General features: G+C 46.0%; 1 protein-coding gene across 1 annotated transcript in view; it reads left to right on the top strand.

Annotated features, from left to right (window-relative positions):
* Positions 1-1508: 1508 nt before the first annotated feature.
* The window catches only part of LOC149445445 (uncharacterized), a 59851-nt gene continuing 39192 nt past the window's right edge, over positions 1509-22167 (top strand). The window contains 4 exon segments of the mRNA XM_089653842.1: positions 1509-1533; positions 4445-5337; positions 15897-16735; positions 16737-17333. Of these exon segments, the coding sequence (XP_089509968.1) occupies positions 1509-1533; positions 4445-5337; positions 15897-16735; positions 16737-17333 (2354 nt within the window).

Here is a 22167-nt window from a genome sequence, read left to right as displayed (position 1 = left end):
CTATGGAGGAAGAGGACGGACGTGACTATGGAGGAAGAGGACAGACGTGACTATGGGGGAAGAGGACAGACGTGACTATGGGGGAAGAGGACAGACGTGACTATGGAGGAAGAGGACAGACGTGACTATGGAGGAAGAGGAAGGACGTGACCATGGAGGAAGAGGAAGGACGTGACTATGGAGGAAGAGGACGGACGTGACTATGGAGGAAGAGGACGGACGTGACTATGGAGGAAGAGGACGGACGTGACTATGGAGGAAGAGGATGGACGTGACTATGGAGGAAAAGGACGGAGATGACTATGGAGGAAGAGGATGGGTATGATGGGGGCGTTACTGGGTGTAAATAGAACATAACATCTTATTACCTCTTCTGCTGCCACTTCCACCAATGGCTCCTCTCTACTTCCTGCCTGTACCTGACATCACTTCCTGTCTGTCCCTGACATCACTTCTTGTCTGTCTTCTATAGAGACTTCCTGTGTGGGTAGAAGTGAGATCCCCACCTTGTGGAGCTCAGAGGAACTGCAGCCTCGAGAAGCGTCTGGTAGTGTGACCCCGGCCTTGTGCTGGGTGTGTATGGACTGTAGATCCTTATAGAGGGGTCACCTCCACTCCCACCAAGGGGGACAGAAATATATGACTGCTCGGGGGAGGGATTTTGGACCTCTCTGAGCTCCACAAGGTGGGGATCTCACTTCTACCCAGACAGGAGGTCTCTATGGAATACAGACAGGAAGTGATATCAGGTACAGACAGGAAATGATGTTGGGTACAGACAGGAAGTGATGTCAGGTATAGACAGGAAGTTCCATGAATAAGGCAGTAGAGAGGAGACATTCCTGGATCTGGCAGCAGAGGAGGTAACACTGGCTTCTGATTGCCCAATGCATAAAATTCAAAATACTAACACTGACGTACAAAGCTGTTCATAATACTGCCCCAAACTACATCACTGACCTGATATCCATCTACCACCCAAAACATACTCTCCGCTCCTCACAAGACCTCCTACTCTCCAGTTCCCTGGTCTCCTCCCATGCCCGTCTCCAGGACTTCTCCAGGGCTTCCACCATCCTCTGGAACTCACTACCCCAATCCATCAGACTGTCACCAACCCTCCTCACCTTTAGGCGCACCATGAAAACCCTCCTCTTCAGGGAAGCCTACCCCACCCTCACCTAACAGCCGATCTCCTCCACTCCTCCTACCACTCCATCCCCCACAGCCACTTCCTCCTGTACCACTATCCCCTCCCTCCTAGATTGTAAGCTCCAAGGATCAGGGCCCTCGAACCCCTCGTGTATTGTATTGTTACTGTATTGTCTCATGTACTATCTCACATTGTAATGTACAGCGCTGAGCGAACTGTTGGCGCTATATAAATACTGTATAATAATAATAATACGTAGATGAGCCCCTTCAGGGGGAGGAGTTGATGATAATATATTTTGCTCCCAAAGCTGGCTTAAAGGAAAAACAAAAAGACGTCTGTAAGTGAGTGCGGAATGTGTATGACCCCTCCACAGACACGTAGGTGCCGGCCTGATCTGTGGTCACGGGCAGTATGAAGACAAGGCGGTTGGCCCCACAAGCAGTGATGTAGGAGATAAAATCCTTTATTGGAATCCTTTACACACAATGTAGTAATAACATGACAGCTCCAGGACAGGACAGAGGAACAGAAGACGCGTCACACCAATACAGGCTTTCATGTTCTATGTAAATGGAAGGATTTGGATTTGTCATTTGCAGACACCTCCCTCCAGGGCTGAGTGCCGGGTGGGATGTTATCATCTTTATGGAGGATTGTTTCATTTATTGTCTCATTATATTGTGGGTGACTCCACCTCCCTGCTTGGACTGAACAAATAAAAGGTGTCACTCATCCTTCCTTATCATGCTGGTTTCCATTTCATATATCTGTGACCTGTCCGAGGAACCACATATATTACAGGGATTGTTGTCACTTTATGTGTCATGATATTAATGATGTCATGTTGTTGTATACTTTGTTATCCCGGATTCCAGACAAATCCTCATCAGCTGTTACAGGTTATTTAAAGCTGTTCTGGACAAATAAGAATCAGTAATGACTAAGCATGTATTGGTGTGACGCGTCTTCTGTTCCTCTGCTCTGTCCTGGAGCTGTCATGTGTTACTACATTGTGTGTAAAGGATTCCAATAAAGGATTTTATACACTACATCACTGCTTGTGCGGCCAACCGCCTTGTCTTCATACTTGTCTGTTGCTTGCCCTGACCTTTCTCCTGATTCCTGGATCTCCTCCTCATCTCTCCTCCATATCCTCTTACACAGCTTTTCTCCACACCTGCAGTGACCCTGGGGGGAGGAAACTTGGCACCAGCACGCCGCCAAATCCATCCCCACCATTAGGGGCTCTGGAGACAATTGTCTGCTATTTACACTCCGTTCCTCCGCACGTCACCTGATCACATGACAGCTTACTTCCACAGATTCCGGACAGATTTCTGGATGGTAAAGGTCAAAGTTCACTCTTCAGTTTAGGAGAGGTAGGACACACCCAGGAACAAGGATTTGGTTTATACAGGAGCCTCATATAGAGGACCCCTCAAATGTCCCCATCCAAATGTCCCTCCATCCAGAGTCTATATGTCCTATGACATCACACTGACCTCACAGCTCCTCCTCCCAATGTCCCTCCAACCAGAGTCTATGTCCTATGACATCACACTGACCTCACAGCTCCTCCTCCCAATGTCCCTCCATCCAGAGTCAGAGAATCCTATGACATCACACTGACATCACAGCTCCTCCTCCCAATGTCCCTCCATCCAGAGGCAGAATCCTATGACATCACACTGACCTCACAGCTCCTCCTCCCAATGTCCCTCCATCCAGAGTCAAGTGGGGCTATAATACATGGAGACCTGAATGGAGAGGTGAGGAGGATTCTGGGAATATCATTTGATTTTACTTTGTGTTCAGATGTAGAGTTTTCCTCCTGTGAAGTCTGGAGATCATATGACATCACATTGCCTCCACCTCCCTCCCTGATAGAAGAGAGAAAGAAGAAGAAGATTCTAGAAGTCACCAGAGAGATCACTGAGCTGCTGACAGGAGAGGTGAGCGGTGCCGGGAATTCTGGGACATTCTCCAGTAACAGACAAGGGATGTGTCTGGATGGTGACTGTATCATTGTGTGTGTCAGGTTCCTATAAGGTGTCAGGGTGTCACTGTCTATTTCTCCATGGAGGAGTGGGAGTATTTAGAAGGACACAAGGATCTCTACAAGGACGTCATGATGGACAATCAGCCGCCCCTCACATCACCGGGTAAGAGGAGACTTTATTGTAAAGGAGAGAGCAGTACGGAGGATCCACCTAGATCCCCCATCATCTGATAAACACATAGAAACAATGGATTCAGTCAGTGTGTGTGTTTCCTACAGATGGATCCAGTCATGGGAACCCACCAGAGAGATGTCCCCGTCCTCTGTATTCCCGGGATTCCACACAGGAAGGTCACACCATCCCTCACCATCATCAGGTAGATGATGACAATTATTGGTAGTTGTGATTTATACACAGCATGTTTGTTACAATGAATGTTTTATTATATCTTTCAGAGTGGAATCCTCGGGGATGAGAATATTGATGTTAAAGAAGAGTATAAAGAGGAGGATGAGGAGTATGGAGTGATGGAGGAGTTTTCAGAAGGACACAAGGATATGATGGAGCCACCTAATACCAGGAACCCACCAGAGAGATGTCCCCGTCCTCTGTATTCCCGGGATTCCACACAGGAAGGTCACACCATCCCTCACTATTACAAGGTTGGTGGGACGGAGCATCTAGAACATGGACTTGTAGGGGTGATGTGTGAATTTTTTTATGTGATATTCTCTCTCATTTCCTTGATTTAGAGTGGAGATCCAATCGATATAGAATTTGAGGTGAAAGCAGAAGAAGAAGAGGCGTATGTGAGGGATGATCAGCAGTCTATGGAGGAGGATGGAATAACGGGGACATTTATAGAGGAGGACACTCCTACAGAGATCAGCACAGGTGGGTCATGAACACTAAATCCATTCCTCCACCCATACTGCTCACTGATTGGTCCAGAGTAGGGCGGGGACTGGGTGATATCAGCCTGTAATCCCCTGGTCACTTTCCTGAGCTGTGTTCCCCGTCCTGTATTCCTGGATTTCTCTCGGATAATCTTCCTTCTCTGTGCTGCAGACACAATTTATGTATCAGTTCTGGTTGTTTCCTCACTCTCTGACTAAGGTCCATGAATAAAGAAATGACCTGGTAGGAGATCAGAGGAGCCATTTCCTAGTTCCCTTGAGGGTGGAATTGTAAGCTCCTCAGAGACCAAGCTGCCTGATGTGGGCGGAGTCCTGGTTTGGGGGAACCAATCAGCTCCTGTCTAGTAATCCTCTTTGTCTTTGTATTTTAGTCCATGGCCGGGAGATGAGGAAAACCTCCGAGGATTGTCTCACTTTGTCTCCAGACTGGAAAGTAGAAGATGAGGACATCACACAGTATAGTCCAGGAGAAAACCCGGCTCCCTCCAATGTCCATCCGGCACCACCCAGTGTAGATGGACCATCGGATTCCTCGTATCCTGAGGAACCTCAGACTGTGCAGGACCGGGCCGGCCTTCCAACAGAGAAGAGGTTTCCCTGTACTGAGTGCAGGAAAGGTTTCCATTTTAAATCCCATCTTAACGTACATATAAGATCTCACACGGGGGAAAAACCACATTCTTGTCCAGAGTGTGGGAAATGTTTCCATTTTAAATCGGGTCTTTATGTGCATAAAAGAACTCACATAGGTGAGAAGCCATTTTCGTGTCCTGAGTGCGGGAAATGTTTTTCACAAAAGTCCAATCTTGAAATACATCGGTTTCTGCATACAGGTGAGAAGCCATATTCCTGTCCTGAGTGCGGGAAATGTTTTTCCCAGATGTCCACTCTTTACAGACATCAGAGATCTCACATGGGGGAGAAGCCATATTCCTGTCTTGAGTGCGGTAAATGTTTTGCGCAGAAGTCCAATCTTCATATACATCAGAGATCTCACACGGGGGAGAAACCATATTCTTGTTATGAGTGTGGAAAATGTTTTGTACAAAAATCAGAACTTGCCAGACATCAGAGAACTCACACGGGGGAGAAGCCGTATTCCTGTCCATGCTGTGGGAAATGTTTTTCAATTAAGTCAAATCTTTACACACATCAGAGATCTCACACGGGGGAGAAGCCGTATTTATGTCCTGAGTGCGGGAAATGTTTTTCACAGAAGACCAGTCTTTCCAGACATCAGAGATCTCACACAGAGGAGACGCAAATTTCCTGTCCTGAGTGAGGGATATGTTCCTCACTGAAGTCCTGTCTTCCTGTACATCAGGGGTCCCACACAACCCTGGAGGTGTATTAGTGCCTTGAGTGTGGGAAATGTCTTCTAGATGAATGTTGCTGGACATCCCAGCTCTCATGTGGGGAAGAAGCACACCCTGATATACACCTCAGATATACTCCATGGCTGATCTTCATCATGGAAGAAACAGTTGATAAGGAGATGAGAGGCCCCCAAAGACATGGATGAAGTGTGGGACTGGGTTGGCCATTGATAGCAGGAGAAGAATAAAAATGGAGTCCTGCCCTGTGATTGGCTGAGTACATTTTGTGGTGGGAGATTTCACACTTGGAGGTGTGATTTATAAACAAATAACTGAACAGATGTGATTGGCATTCTCCAAGTTGGGATGAATGTTGGCTGGATTTTATTTTATATTCGGATTTCCTGGGTTCCTTCTAGTGGCAATATTTGTGCATTGTACTGAATTGTGGGAAACGTTCCCCATTATGGGGTACATGGAGGCGACCGTCATAGGAAATCCCGGAGTTACATTCCCTCCAGGATCTGGATGAATGTTGGTCACATACGCTCAGTGAATTCTTGGTACATAGACCCCTCCCTTGGTCTCCTGGGCCAGGCCAGGATCTGGTCACACAGACTCAGTGAATTCTTGGTACATAGACCCCTCCCTTGGTCTCCTGGGCCAGGCAGGGATCTGGTCACACGTGCTCAGTGAATTCTTGGTACATAGACCCCTCCCTTGGTCTCCTGGGCCAGGCCAGGACCTGGTCACATGGACTCAGTGAATTCTTGGTACATAGACCCCTCCCTTGGTCTCCTGGGCCAGGCCGGGTTCCATCCAAATCCCCGAGATCATTCTCCCGCACTTCTTAGTCCAGCACACACTGAGGGATGTCAGTCATTAACCCCGTCACACCTCAGGGGAAAACACATGTTAATGCCTAAGCACAATTTTACAACTTTGACCTGTTAGTAAACCCGTCCGTATCATCACACCTACTTTGTACATCGGGGTGGATTATACCGCGCTGTTCTCAGGACAAATTGGGATTTCATTTGGTGGGAAATGGTAATGGATATCTCCTGATTTTTTTTTATTAACAAAGGAAAACTGACCTAAAATTGTAAAGAAAACATGTTTATTTAATGTAGCTGTGTGTTTCTTGCTGCTACCATAACCAACTACCAAAGAACAACCCAAAATCATTCCTCCAGGTCCTGGTGATGGCAGGGATCCCACACATGTATGTTAGTTATTGTTTGTACCCGCAGTACAGCCCGCACACCATACGGAGCATTTTGCTGCGACTTTTATCCTGACACTAACTGACTCTGACACTAATTTCAACATGAAAATAAAAATCCTCACAAAATAATACTGATGCTCTTGTATTTGACCTTTGACCCTGACCTTGACCCAAACACTACCCCTGACACTGCCCTACATCAAACCTTCATCTAGGTATTTTTATTTATTTATCCCCCCCCCCGCCGACCAGGCCATTTTTTGCAATACGGCGCTGCGTTACTTTAACAGACAATTGCGCGGTCATGCAACGCTGCACCCAAATGAAATTTAGCTCCCTAAAAAAATCAAATTTCATCATACATTTTGGCCAAAATGTCTCCTGCTCCGTGTCTTTGCTAAAAATAATCCCAATACGTGTAAATTAATTGGCTTACATGAAAGTTATAGCGTCTACAAATGGCGGTGTAGATACTGGGATTTTTTTATTTTATTTAATACTAGTAATGGTCAGTGACTTATAGCGGGACTGCGGCAGACATTCTGGCACTGGAGGGAACTGACTTGGTGTCACTGACATCTCCAGTGACACCAATACAGTGATCAGTGCTAATAAAAAGCACTGACTCTGTACTAATGGCACTGAGCAGGAAGGGGTTAATAGCTGGGACGATCAAAGGGTTAAATGTGTGCTGTTTCACTATGGGGTCTGTGTGTGTTTCACTGTGCACACACTGCTATGCAGAGCCATGCAAAGCAGTGCACAGGAGCAGACAGGGGAGAGATCTTTATTGTTTATACACAGGTCTCTCACCCATCAGTGATACACAGCAATCACCGGGTGCCAGCAGGGAATCACTGTCTGGGATCCAGTGATTGACAGCTGAGGCCACCAATGGAGGCACGAGTAGGGCATGCACGTGTGGCTCAGGCGCACCCCCTACCCAGAAGTGCAAAATCATGTATACAGTGAGGAACAGAAGTATTTTAACACCCTGCGATTTTTCAAGTTCTCCCACTTAGAAATCATGGAGGGATCTGAAATTCACATTGTAGGTGCATTCCCACTCTGAGAGACAGAATTCAGGAGATCCCATTGTATGATTTGTAAAGAATTTATTTGTCTCGCACTGCTGAACAGAAGTATTTGAACCCCTGAGAAACAGCAAGAATTCTGGCTCTCAAAGACCTGTTACTGTACCTTTAAAAAGTCCACCTCTACTCCACTCATTCATCTAACTTAGTAGCACCTGTCTGAGCTCTATAAAGACACCTGTCCTCCCCACAGTCAGTCAGACGCCAACTACTACCATGGGCAAGACCAAAGAGCTGTCAAAAGACACCAGAGACAAAACTGTGGACCTCTACAAGGCTGGAAAGGGCTACGGGGCAATTGCCAAGCAGCTTGGTGAAAATAGATCAACTGTTGGAGCAATTGTTAGAAAATGGAAGAGGCTAAAGACGACTGTCAGTCTCCCTCGGACTGGGGCTCCATGCAAGATGTCACCTCGTGGGGTATCACTGATGATAAGAAAGGTGAGGAAGTAGCCCAGAACTACAAGGGAGGAGCTGGTCAATGACATGAAGAGAGCTGGGACCACAGTTTCACAGGTCACTGTCGGTAGAACACTACGCCGTCATGGTTTCAAATCATGCATTGCATGGAAGGTTCCCCGGCTCAAGTCATCACATGTCCAGGCCCGTGTGAAGGTTGCCAATGACCATCTGGATGATCCAGAGGAGGCATGGGAGAAAGTCATGTGGTCAGATGAGACCAAAGTAGAAGTTTTTGGTCTAAACTTCACTCATCGTGTTTGGAGGGAAAAAAAAGGATGAGTTGCATCCCAAGAACACCATCCCTACTGTGAAGCATGGGGGTGGTAACATCATGCTTTGGGGGTGCTTTTCTGAGAAGGGGACAGGACGACTGCACTGTATTAAGGAGAGGATGAATGGGGCCATTTATTGTGAGATTTTGAGCAACAACCTCCTTCCCTTAGTCAGAGCATTGAAGATGGGTCGTGGCTGGGTCTTCCAACATGACAACGACCCGAAGCACACAGCCAGGAGAACCAAGGAGTGGCTCTGTAAGAAGCATATCAAGGTTCTGGAGTGGCCTAGCCAGTCTCCAGACCTAAATCCAATAGAACATCTTTGGAGGGAGCTGAAACTCCGTGTTGCTCAGCGACAGCCCCGAAACCTGACAGATCTAGAGGAGATCCGTGTGGAGGAGTCGGCCAAAATCCCTGTTGTAGTGCAAACCTGGTCAGGAACTACAGGAAACGTCTGACCTCTGTAATTGCAGACAAAGGCTTCTGTACCAAATATTAACACGGATCTTCTCAGGGGTTCAAATACTTCTGTTCAGCAGTGCAAGACAAATACATTCTTTACAAATCATACAATGTGATTTCCTGAATTCTGTCTCTCAGAGTGGGAATGCACCTACAATGTGAATGTCAGACCCTCCATGATGGAGAAGTGGGAGAACTTGCAAAATTGCAGGGTGTTCAAATACTTCTGTTCCTCACTGTATGTACATGATTTTGTGCACCCCGGCTGCCGTGTAGCAGTATTTCTGCTATAAGTGGGCGGGAAAGAGGTTATTATATTTATTTATATACCATTTTAACACAGACATTTTTTTCTCTCAGAAAGGACAAAGAAAGATACAATGTATAATATAAAGTATATAATGATACAATGTATAATAGAATGTACAGGTGAAACTCGAAAAATTAGAATATCGTGCAATATTTCATTTATTTCAGTGTAGCAATTTAAAAGGTGAAACTAATATATGAGACTCATTCCATGCAAAGCAAGATAGTTCAAGCCGTGATTTGTCATCATTGGGATGATTATGGCTTACAGCTCATGAAAACCCCAAATCCACAATCTCAGAAAATGAGAATATTGTGAAAAGGTGGAATATTCTCGTCTCAAAGTGTCCCACTCTAATCAGATCATTCAGCCATAACACCTGCAAAGGGTTCCTGAGCCTTTAAATGGTCTCTCAGTCTGGTTCAGTAGGAATCACAATCATGGGAAGGACTGCTGACCTGACACCATCACTGACACCCTCCATAAGGAGGGAAAGCCTCAAAAGGGAATTGCAGAAGAAGTTGGATGTTCCCAAAGTGCTGTATCAAAGCACATTAATAGAAAGTTATGTGGAAGGGAAAAGTGTGGAAGAAAAAGGTGCACAAGCAGCAGGGATGACCGCAACCTGGAGAGGATTGTCAGGAAAAGGCCATTCAAAAGTGTTGGGGACTTTCACAAGGAGTGGACTGAGGCTGGAGTCAGTGCATCAAGAGCCACCACACAGACAGATCCTGGACATGGGCTTCAAATGTCGTATTCCTCTTGTCAAGCCGCTCCTGAACAACAAACAACGTCAGAAGCGTCTTACCTGGGCTAAAGAAAAACAGACCTGGCTGTTGCTCAGTGGTCCAAAGTCCTCTTTTCTGATGAGAACAACATCTCATTTGGAAACCAAGGACCCAGAGTATTGAAGAAGAATGGAGAGGCCCAAGGACCCCGAGTATGGAGGAAGAATGGAGAGGCCCAAGGACCCCGAGTATGGAGGAAGAATGGAGAGGCCCAAGGACCCCAAGTATGGAGGAAGAATGGAGAGGCCCAAGGACCCCGAGTATAGAGGAAGAATGGAGAGGCACAAGGACCTCGAGTATGGAGGAAGAATGGAGAGGCCCAAGGACCCCAAGAATGGAGGAAGAATGGAGAGGCACAAGGACCCCGAGTATGGAGGAAGAATGGAGAGGCCCAAGGACCCCAAGAATGGAGGAAGAATGGAGAGGCACAAGGACCCCGAGTATGGAGGAAGAATGGAGAGGCCCAAGGACCCCGAGTATGGAGGAAGAATGGAGAGGCCCAAGGACCCCGAGTATGGAGGAAGAATGGAGAGGCCCAAGGACCCCGAGTATGGAGGAAGAATGGAGAGGCCCAAGGACCCCAAGAATGGAGGAAGAATGGAGAGGCACAAGGACCCCGAGTATGGAGGAAGAATGGAGAGGCCCAAGGACCCCGAGTATGGAGGAAGAATGGAGAGGCCCAAGGACCCCGAGTATGGAGGAAGAATGGAGAGGCACAAGGACCCCGAGTATGGAGGAAGAATGGAGGGGCACACACTGCAAGATGTTTGAAGTCCAGTGTGAAGTTTCCACAGTCTGTGTTGATTTGGGGAGTCATGTCATCTGCTGGTGTTGGCCCACTGTGCTTCATTAAGTCCAGGGTCACCACAGCTGTCTACCAGGAGATTTTGGAGCACTTCATGCTTCCTTCCGCAGGCCAGCTTTATGGGGAGGCTGACTTCATTTTCCAGCAGAACTTGGCACCGCCCACACTGCCAAAAGCACCAAAACCTGGTTCAATGACCGTGGGATTACTGTGCTTGATTAGCCTGCAAACTCGCCTGACCTGAACCCCATAGAGAATCTATGGGACATTGCCAAGAGAAAGATGAGAGACATGAGACGGAACAATGCAGAAGAGCTGAAGGCTGCTATTGAAGCATCCTGGTCTTCCATAACACCTCAGCAGTGCCACAGACTGATAGCTTCCATGCCACGCCGCATTGAGGCAGTAATTGCTGCAAAAGGGGCCCAAACCAAGTACTGAGTACATATGCAGCTTCTACTTTTCAGAGGTGCAATATTGTTCTATGTACAATCCTTGTTTTATTGATTGCATGGAATATTCTCATTTTCTGAGATTGTGGATTTGGGGTTTTCATGAGCTGTAAGCCATAATCATCACAATGATGACAAATCACGGCTTGGACTATCTTGCTTTGCATGGAATGAGTCTCATATATTAGTTTCACCTTTTAAGTTGCTGCACTGAAATAAATGAATGAATGAATGAATGAATGCACCATATTCTCATTTTTCAAGTTTTACCTGTACACCATTCAGCACCCTAATCAATTCCTGGACATATCTTTCCGGGATTAATTCTAAATCACCTGACATAACTACCAAAGGACCTCTTGTCCAGGGGGTGGGGAATGGCCTGTCCATAAGAATTTCAAAGGGGGAAAGCTTGGTGCCTTTATGTGGTGTCATCCTCATCTCAGCCAGAACAGCTGGCAAGTACGCTTCCCATCACTTCAATGTCCCCCCCTGTTGCCTTCCTTAGTTTTTCCTTCAGGGTCCTATTTGCCCGTCCTACCTGACCAGAACTCTGTGTGGTAGAATATGTGGAACTTCCAGTCAATGCTCATCAGTTTGGCTACCTGTTGTGTAACCTTTGATGTAAATGCTGGTCCTTTGTCTGAGTCTATACTTACCAGACATCCCCATCGAGGGATGATTTCTTTGTAAAGGATTTTAGCAACGCTCCTTGCATCCTCTTTGTTACAAATGCTTCAGGCCAGCGACTAAAGCGATCCACTATCACCAGCAGAAACTTGCCTCGTCCACTATTAGGCATGTGTGTGAAATCAATTTGAAGTTCCTCAAATAGTCCACTAGGTGGCAATAGCTGATCATGTCTAACCTGATTGGGGTTTCCACCATTGTTTCTGATGCATGTAACACACGCCCTATTTGTTCTTGTGTCTGCTTAGTAAGATTTGGAACACAAAATCTTTTCTTTATTTCATCTTTCACTACCTGCCAACCCCGATGTCCTATGCCATGGAACTGCGCTATAATGAGAGGAGCTCTGTGACGTGGGAGTCCTGGTATACCTCCTTTTGACATTAGACCATTTGCGTCTATGTCAACTCCTTCTGTTGCCAGTATGCTACATCCTCTTCATTTCTGTATATTGCAGCTCCTTGAGAAGAGAATGTTCCGGTAACATAGGTGGATCTAAAATGGCCAATAGACATTTGTGAGTTTACAAGAGGTGTTGCTGTAGGCGGCATTTTTAGCAGTGCAATCAGCAAATGCCTTGCCTTTGGCTACAAAATCAGAGGAAGATGTGTGTGCCTTACATGTAATTCCTGCAATGGACCTAGGATTATGAATGGCTTCCAAAAGATTGTTTATTAGGTCCCCATGTGATACTCCTTTTCCATCTGCAGTGGAGAATTCCCTTCTCTGCCATATTTTACCAGAATCATGGACAACTCCAAAAGCATACCTAGAATCTGTGTAAACATTTACATCTTGATTCTCACAAAGTTCACAAGTCCTTGTTAGTGCAATCAATTCTGCAGCTTGGGCTGATTTGTGAGTGAGGGGTAATGCCTCATGAACAATGTCAGGTAACTGGACCACTGCATACCCTGGTATAGAGGTATCATCAGAAGGTCTGGGACAAGAACCATCTACAAATATGTCCAGAGCTTCCGGAATGGGTGTTGTATGTCTATTCTGGGAGAGGTATCTTCATGTATGACCTGAACACAATCATGTTCCTCGGGTGGGTTGTCAGTTTCACCGTTTATCCATAGCAAACAATTTAGCATAGCTAGGGGACCTGAGTTTGAACCTACATATTTCACTTCCAAATTTGTAGTTGATGTCAAAATCACTTGATAACCGCTTGCCCTTTGTGCTGTCATGTGCTGCGTAGTGAGGTTCTTAAGGACATGTAGTACATGATGTGTGGTGTATAGGATGGTTTTATGTCCCAGAGTGTAAGGGATTTCCAGCTAAAAGAATTGCGTTTGGGAATGTGCGAAAGAGAAGATTGCCGCAGCACATGAATCTGCGCATGTGCAGGATCCCGACAAGGCATACAGGCAGGCAGGCACTAGGACCCAGGCGCACCTGTCACAATGATTGCCATCTGATCTGTCTCCTTCCTCTCTTCCTCGGGTCTTCCATCTGATCTGTCTCCTTCCTCTCTTCCTCGGGACTGCCATCTGATCTGTCTCCTTCCTCGGGACTGCCATCTGATCTGTCTCCTTCCTCGGGACTGCCATCTGATCTGTTTCCTTCCTCTCTTCCTCAGGACTGCCATCTGATCTGTCTCCTTCCTCGGGACTGCCATCTGATCTGTTTCCTTCCTCGGGACTGCCATCTGATCTGTTTCCTTCCTCGGGACTGCCATCTGATCTGTTTCCTTCCTCTCTTCCTCGGGACTGCCATCTGATCTGTCTCCTTCCTCTTCCTCAGGACTGTCATCTGATCTGTCTCCTTCCTCTCTTCCTCAGGACTGCCATCTGATCTGTCTCCTTCCTCTTCCTCGGACTGCCATCTGATCTGTCTCCTTCCTCCCTTCCTCGGGACTGTCATCTGATCTGTCTCCTTCCTCTCTTCCTAGGGACTGTCATCTGATCTGTCTCCTTCCTCTCTTCCTCGGGACTGCCATCTGATCTGTCTCCTTCCTCTTCCTCGGGACTTCCATCTGATCTGTCTCCTTCCTCTCTTCCTCGGGACCGCCATCTGATCTGTCTCCTTCCTCTCTTCCTCTGGACCGCCATCTGATCTGTCTCCTTCCTCTCTTCCTCCTACAGCCCCTCCCTCCTCCTCCCAGACTGTACTATCCGGACTCTGTATCTCCACTGCTTGTTCTATGGGAGGCTGTATTGGTCTATCTGTTCTCAAAGATTTGAGGAAATCCTCATCCTCTGTCTTTGGTAATGCTGGATATACTTGTGTAGAAGTTGGCGGGGCAGATGCTGGGGGTTAAAGAGTGGAGATTAAAATTCCTTGGCTCCGGAGCGTAACCAGTCATTCTGAGCCAGTGAACACCCGCAGATTTCATGTATTTATAGTCCCAGCTCGGGCAAGTTGAAAACCAAGAAAAAGATGTCTTCTCTCCTAAACACAGTCCCCTTATCATGTCCATATGAATCTTATCATTAGACCCATCTCTAGGAAAGGGACCACTGCTTTTCATATCCAGGGACCATTCTGCAATATTGTCTGTGAAAGGAACCACATAGTAATCATCCCATGGTGATACTCTGATCACATATTCTTTACAAGTTAGCCTAGACAATTCCGGATTCTCTTGTCTTTCTTTCTTTTTCTCAGCAATATCACTTAACACTTTATGCGGAAGCCTTGGAATTTTTGGCAGAGATCCCTTACTTTGGATCTTTCCCATAGTGGAAGCAAAACAGCTGTTAGACAAAGCAATAAATGATTACAATATCAGTACTTATTCCCTGAAGCGGAGAGGTTGTCATGTCAGCAAAGCCTTCTCCACAGTTCAGGAGTTTAACCCCTAAAAGTACAAATCCTTGTAATAAACCTGTTCTGAAGAAACACAAATACTACATAGCAGTTCCATAACACACAGCAAATAGGCACTTCTACTTCTAAAATGCAGAAATAGCCGAGGACTCCTGTGAATTCACAATACATCTGCAGAGGCAATTTTTCCCCAGAGGCTTCCAAAACCTCTGAATTTCCTTTGAGGACCCACCTCAAGGACTCTCCGTGAGATCCAACAATCTCACATGGAAACTTTGGCTGCTGTCCCGGGGTCTTTAAAGGGGATTTGATCCGGCAAAACTAAGACAAAATAGCTCAGCTTACCTGACCAGCCTCGCCTTTAATCCCGACTTCTGACACCAGATTGCAAGGATTCAACCTATGTCTGTAGCCCTTTAAATGTCTTCGGTAATTTCTGCCCTCTGATCTCAGGAGGAATAAAACTCTGGACACCGAAGTGTGCAAACTAAATCTCTGAACGTTTAATGCGTGCGAGCAGGTTTTACAAATGCAGAATGACCAACGAAGTATTGTAATGACCAATAATATATTGTAATGACCAATGAAATATTGTAATGACCAACGAAATATTGTAATGACCAACGATATATTGTAACGACCAACGATGTATTGTAATGACCGACGATATATTGTAATGACCAATAAAATATTTTAATGACCAACGATACATTATAATGACCAACGATATATTGTAATGACCAATAAAATATTTTAATGACCAACGATGTATTGTAATGACCAACGATATATTGCAATCTTATCAAGAAATATAACGACCACAAATGACTGAAGACCACCATATAAGGCAGTTCCATCTACAGAATGGGAACTGAATTCATGAAACAAACAGTTGTCACAAGTGACATATAAACACCAAACTAACTTGTTCCCACATCTACAATGGAGGCATTAAACACAATGGATGCCAGTTAATAAGACATTTTTCCTTACAGGGGGAATTGTACCGTCCTGACATTTGGGGGTATTTGTACCATCCTGACATTTGGGGGATATCTGTACCGTCCTGACATTTGGGGGTATTTGTACCGTCCTGACATTTGGAGGGATCTGTCCTGACATTTGGGGGTATTTGTACCGTCCTGACATTTGGGGGGATTTGAACCAATCAGCTCCTGTCTAGTAATCCTCTTTGTCTTTGTATTTTAGTCCATGGCCGGGAGATGAGGAAAACCTCCGAGGATTGTCTCACTTTGTCTCCAGACTGGAAAGTAGAAGATGAGGACATCACACAGTATAGTCCAGGAGAAAACCCGGCTCCCTCCAATGTCCATCCGGCACCACACAGTGTAGATGGACCATCGGATTCCTCGTATCCTGAGGAACCTCAGACTGCGCGGGTCCAGGTCAGCGTTACAACAGGGAAAAAGTTCTCCTGTCTGGAGTGCGGGAAATGTTTCCATCATGAATACCGTCTTAATATGCATATAAGATCTCACACAGGAGAGAAGCCATATTCCTGTCCTGAGTGTGGGAAATGTTTTTCAGTGAAGTCCAGTCTTTACAGACATCAGAGATCTCACACAGGGGAGAAGCCATATTCCTATCCTGAGTGCGGAAAATGTTTTCCAGAGAAGTCCAGTCTGCACAAACATCAGAAATCTCTCAAGGGGGAGAAGCCATTTTCCTGTCCTGAGTGCGGGAAATGTTTTTCAGTGAAGTCTCATCTTTCCAGGCATCAGACATGTCACACAGGGGAGAAGCCGTATTCTTGTCCTGAGTGTGGGAAATGTTTTTCACAAAAGTCCAGTCTGCACAAACATCAGAAATCTCTCAAGGGGGAGAAGCCATTTTCCTGTCCTGAGTGCGGGAAATGTTTTTCAGTGAAGTCTCATCTTTCCAGGCATCAGACATGTCACACAGGGGAGAAGCCGTATTCTTGTCCTGAGTGTGGGAAATGTTTTTCACAAAAGTCCAGTCTGCACAAACATCAGAGATCTCACACGGGAGAAGCCGTATTCTTGTCCTGAGTGTGGGAAATGTTTTTCACAGAAGTCCAGTCTGCACAAACATCAGATGTCTCACACGGGGGAGAAGCCATTTTCCTGTCCTGAGTGCGGGAAATGTTTTTCACTGAAGTCCCATCTTTCGAGGCATCAGACATCTCACATGGGGGAGAAGCCGTATTCTTGTTCTGAGTGCGGGAAATGTTTTTCATTGAAGTCCTATCTTTACAGACACCAGAAATTTCACACAGGAGAGAAGCCGTATTCCTGTTCTGAGTGCGGGAAATGTTTTTCAGAGAAGTCCAGTCTGCACAAGCATCAGAGATCTCACACGGGGGAAAAACCATATTCTTGTCCTGATTGCGGGAAATGTTTTTCACAGAAGTCCAGTGTGCACAAACATCAGAGATCTCATACGGGGGAGAAGCCGTATTCTTGTCCTGAGTGTGGGAAATGTTTTTCACAGATGTCTCATCTTCACAAACATCAGAGATCTCACACAGGGGAGAAGCCGTATTCTTGTCCTGAGTGCAGGAAATTTTTTTCAGAGAAGTCAAGTCTTTACAGCCATCAGAGATCTCACACAGGGGAGAAGCCGTATTCCTGTCTTGAGTGCGGGAATTGTTTTTCACAAAAGTCCAGTCTTCACACACATCAGAGACTGCACACGGGGGAGAAGCCGTATTCCTGTCCTGAGTGCGGGAAATTTTTTTCACAGAAGTCCTATCTTTACACACATCAGAGATTGCACACAGGGAAAACGTCACTTTTCTGTTCTGAGTGCTGGAAATGTTTTGTAAATCAGGCAGATCTTGTCAAGCATCAAAGATCTCCCAAAAGGGAAAAGCTGTATTCCCGTCCAGAGTGTGGGAAAAGTTTTTCAGAAAAGTCCAATCTTTACAAACATCAGAGATCTCACATGGGGGAGAAGCCACTTTCCTGTCCTGAGTGAGGGAAATGTTCCTCACTGAAGTCCTGTCTTCCTGTACATCAGGGGTCCCACACAACCATGGAGGTTTATTAGTGCCTTGAGTGCGGGAAATGTCTTCTAGATGAATGTTGCTGGACATCCCAGCTCTCATGTGAGGAAGAAGCACACCCTGATATACACCTCAGATATACTCCATGGCTGATCTTCATCATGGAAGAAACCGTTCATAAGGAGATCAGAGGTCCCCAAAGACATGGATGAAGTGTGGGACCAGGTTGGCTATTGATATCAGCAGAAGAATAAAAATGGAGTCCTGCCCTGTGATTGGCTGAGTACATTTTGTGGTGGGAGATTTCACAAACACTTGGAGGTCTATGGAGAACAATGTTGGATGGATGTGACCGGCATTCTCCAGCAGGGAGGAGTTTTGGGTGTATTTTATTTCTTATGATCATTGGCTCCATCTAGTGGCCATAACATCATATTGGGCTAATTTTACTGATGGAGATATTTCAGAAAAATCACCTCATTGTGGCCACTAGATGGAGCTGGAGATCATAGGAAATCACTGTGTTACTTAACATACAGCAGGATGTTGTCACAGCTGGAGGAATGATTGTCTCATTGGTCCAATGAATGTTCTATAAATACAGCCCTTGGTTTCCTTCATCAGACACGCCCCCATACTAATCGCTGAGGTCACACTCCCGCACTCTGAGGTCACGCTCCCGCACCCTGAGGTCACGCTCCCGCACCCTGAGGTCACGCTCCCGCACCCTGAGGTCACACTCCCGCACCCTGAGGTCACACTCCCGCACCCTGAGGTCACACTCCCGCACTCTGATGTCATACTCCCACACCCTGAGGTCACACTCCCGCACTCTGAGGTCACGCTCCCGCACCCTAAGGTCACGCTCCCGCACCCTGAGGTCACACTCCCGCACTCTGAGGTCACACTCCCGCACTCTGAGGTCACACTCCCGCACCCTGAGGTCACACTCCCGCACTCTGAGGTCACACTCCCGCACTCTGATGTCATACTCCCACACCCTGAGGTCACACTCTGAGGTCATACTCCCACACTCGGAGGTCATACTCCCGCACTCTGAGGTCATACTCCCGCACCCTGAGGTCACACTCTGAGGTCACACTCCCACACTCTGAGGTCATACTCCCGCACTCTGAGGTCATACTCCCGCACCCTGAGGTCATACTCCCGCACTCTGAGGTCATACTCCCGCACCCTGAGGTCACACTCTGAGGTCACACTCCCACACTCTGAGATCACACTCCCGCACCCTGAGGTCACACTCCCGCACTCTGAGATCACACTCCCGCACCCTGAGGTCACACTCCCGCACTCTGAGGTCACACTCCCACACCCTGAGGTCGTACTCCCGCACTCTGAGACAGATAAAACTTTATTTTGGTGGTATTTATTCAACGCTGGAATTTTTATTTTTTGCTATATAAATTAAAATGTCCAAAAATTTGGAAAATAAAATGTTTTTCTTATAAAATTTTGCAAATAAATAATCTTTCTTCATAAATCGGCCAAAATGTATTCAGATATCTTTTTAGTAAAAAAAAAACAAATTAGTTTATAACCAAAAATTATAATTTTTCAAAAAAATTTTTTACATTTTTATTTTTTTTTTATATTATTATTTATGGGTTTTTTTACACCCATAAAGGCTGTAACAGCAATAATTTCACCTTCTCTCTGGCTGCATTCTTGCAGCCATTGAGAAATACTGTGAGAGCTGTGATTGGTCACAGCTTGTCACATGGTACAAGTCTGTTGGGAATAGCCCTGTACCATGTGACCTCGGTGATCATTCACAGATTTCACTAGTTGTAAACAATGATATCAGGAAGTGACATCTTGCTTACTATTGTTCATGTGATCACTTGTCTTCAGTTCACTGATCTTCCTAGTGAATGGCTGTGCAGGGAGGGGGATGTCAGGACAAGTCTGATGATTGGAGGAGAGCAGACTGAGCTCCCAGCAGTTAGAGAACTGACCACGCTGAGCTCTCATGCCTAGTGTGGTCAGTTTTAATAGGAAATCAGAGGGACTGTCAGGATCACCGGGGATCAAATATAAATAGGAGCTAATAGACGCCCCTGACTGTAAGCCCAGCACCCTATGATGATGTGCATTACACGAAACGTGTCAGAGGGGATATAGTTTCTGGACGTCTGACCACCAAGGGCTCTATTTATAGAACGTCTGACCGTCACTCAGCTGGTCCAGTCTGGGGAAAGATCACGCAGGCACAGGGAGAACATGCAAACTTCAGGCAGGTATGGCAGTGGTTGGGATTCAAACCAACAACCCCAGTTCTGCTAGGAGGAAGTGCTAACAATTTATATGTTTCTATAAAGGTGGGAAGTATGTAGCAGTGAATAGACCTCCCAGCAATGTTATTACCAGGCTGCAGCTAGGGGGCGCTCTAATGTGTACAGTGTGACCCCAGCAGAGTGATCCCATCTAGCCCACATTGACCCTCTCACTGCCAGAGCTGTTTCCTCATTATTTTGCACACATGGGAAATGCAGATTTTAGGCCTGAAGATGAGATAAACCCCCAAACATCTATTAGCAGAGGCCCTGGAGAATAAAGTTTTGGTAATTTTCGGGGAATTCCGGATCATCATATACTAAGCAGGATTTGGATCCCGGTGGAGAACTTTCACCCCAAGAAAAAATGAGGGTGAGGTCAGCAGAGGAGCCCATAGTAAAGGAGGAAACTCTGAAATGTTTTCTTCAGAAGGTCGGAGTTTACTGGACAAGTGAATGTAAAATACACCATCAACGCGTTTCATGGCTTCAAAGTGTGACTTCATCAGGACAGGTGTAAGAAGACGATATAAAAATAGGGAATGAAGTAACAGTCCAGTATATGGTATTATAAAGACCCGAGTCACATACAATTCATGGACAGGACTGAGATTTATAGCATTCAGGATTTGTATGATGTTAGACAAGGTGAAGAGATATATGGAGAGGATGATCAATACATGGAGAAATCAATCTATTCTATCATAGAAGGGAATCAATAGATCAATCAATGACATCAACCAATCAATAAGATCCATTTCATGGGATAGATTTATCATTCTGTGCACTGGTTATGTTGGAGGATCAAACCGTGATCACTGGATATTGGAAACATTCCTATTGATCTGATGATTGCTGGCATGGATTCCTGATTGATTATTGCTGGGAATAAAGTCCAATAAACACGCAGATTTGATGGGATTATTGATAGAAAAATCTCTTCATATTCCATGGAATAAATATGTGTAGAATAGTTTGGATTTGATGGAATAAATCTCTATAAAAAGACTTTGTGGGGTTTGTTGGTTCTTTTCTATTCCTCTCTAGGTCTGGATTTCAGGAAGAAGAAACAATTCCTCCAATTTCTAGTGGATGGTGAGGAGGGGAGAGATTTGGGGGAGTTTTGTACATACAGGAGGTAATAGAGAGAATCCGGCTAGTAATTGATGAGAGGAGATTTCACTGGAGAGTTCCATTGGAGAGAATTCAGGGCTGGGGGCACTGCTGGGGCCTGGAGGGTTCTGATTGGACCACCAGTACACGTGTTGTATTAATCCGGGGGTGTGCACTGCTGGGGCCTGGAGGGTTCTGATTGGACCATCAGTACATGTGTTATATTAATCTGGGGGTGTGCACTGCTGGGGCCTGGAGGGTTCTGATTGGACCACCAGTACACGTGTTGTAATAATCTGGGGTGTGCACTGCTGGGGCCTGGAGGGTTCTGATTGGACCACCAGTACATGTGTCGTATTAATCTGGGGGTGTGCACTGCTGGGGCCTGGAGGGTTCTGATTGGACCACCAGTAGACGTGTCATATAAATCTGGGGGTGTGCACTGCTGGGGTCTGCAGGGTTCTGATTGGCTGATTGGACCACCAGTACATGTGTCATATTAATCGGGGGTGTTTGTTTATCATTGTAATGATTCTGGAAAGATGCCCTCCAGATGTACACATGGGGGGTGTCCCGGGGGGGTTACAATGTAGAGGGCGGAGAGAGAATACTGTACAGTGTGTAATAATATATTTGGAAAGCTGCCCCTATATACGATGGTGTAAAATCTAGTTGCAGAGCGCCCCCTACATACAATGGTGTCATAGGGAGTCCTCTTTTCCTGATCCTGTTCTGGTGACACCCCAAATCTCAGGATTTTATATCACTTTCGGTAATAATTGTAAACAGGACAAATAGAGAGGCTGAATCTCCCTAAAGGAGGCCGAGGCAGCAATAAAAGCCAACAGGAGGTCTCATCCCTCTCCACTCTCCAGAAAATCAATGCCTTTAGTTCTTCTGTAAAACAACCCAGTGAAGGGATGGGGGGGAGGGAATATGTTTGTCTTTTCCAGAAGGTTGGATGCAGAATACTTTCATGTCCAGCATACTAAATGGGTCCAATACTGGGATCATCTGAGGAAATGTGTTCTGTATTCCTGGGAG

This window comes from Staurois parvus, unplaced genomic scaffold (assembly GCF_062004578.1).
Source record: "Staurois parvus isolate SC_StPar_1 unplaced genomic scaffold, SC_StPar_1.0 ptg000721l, whole genome shotgun sequence".
NCBI lineage: Eukaryota > Metazoa > Chordata > Amphibia > Anura > Ranidae > Staurois > Staurois parvus.
This window is presented reverse-complemented; position numbering and strand designations above follow the sequence as displayed.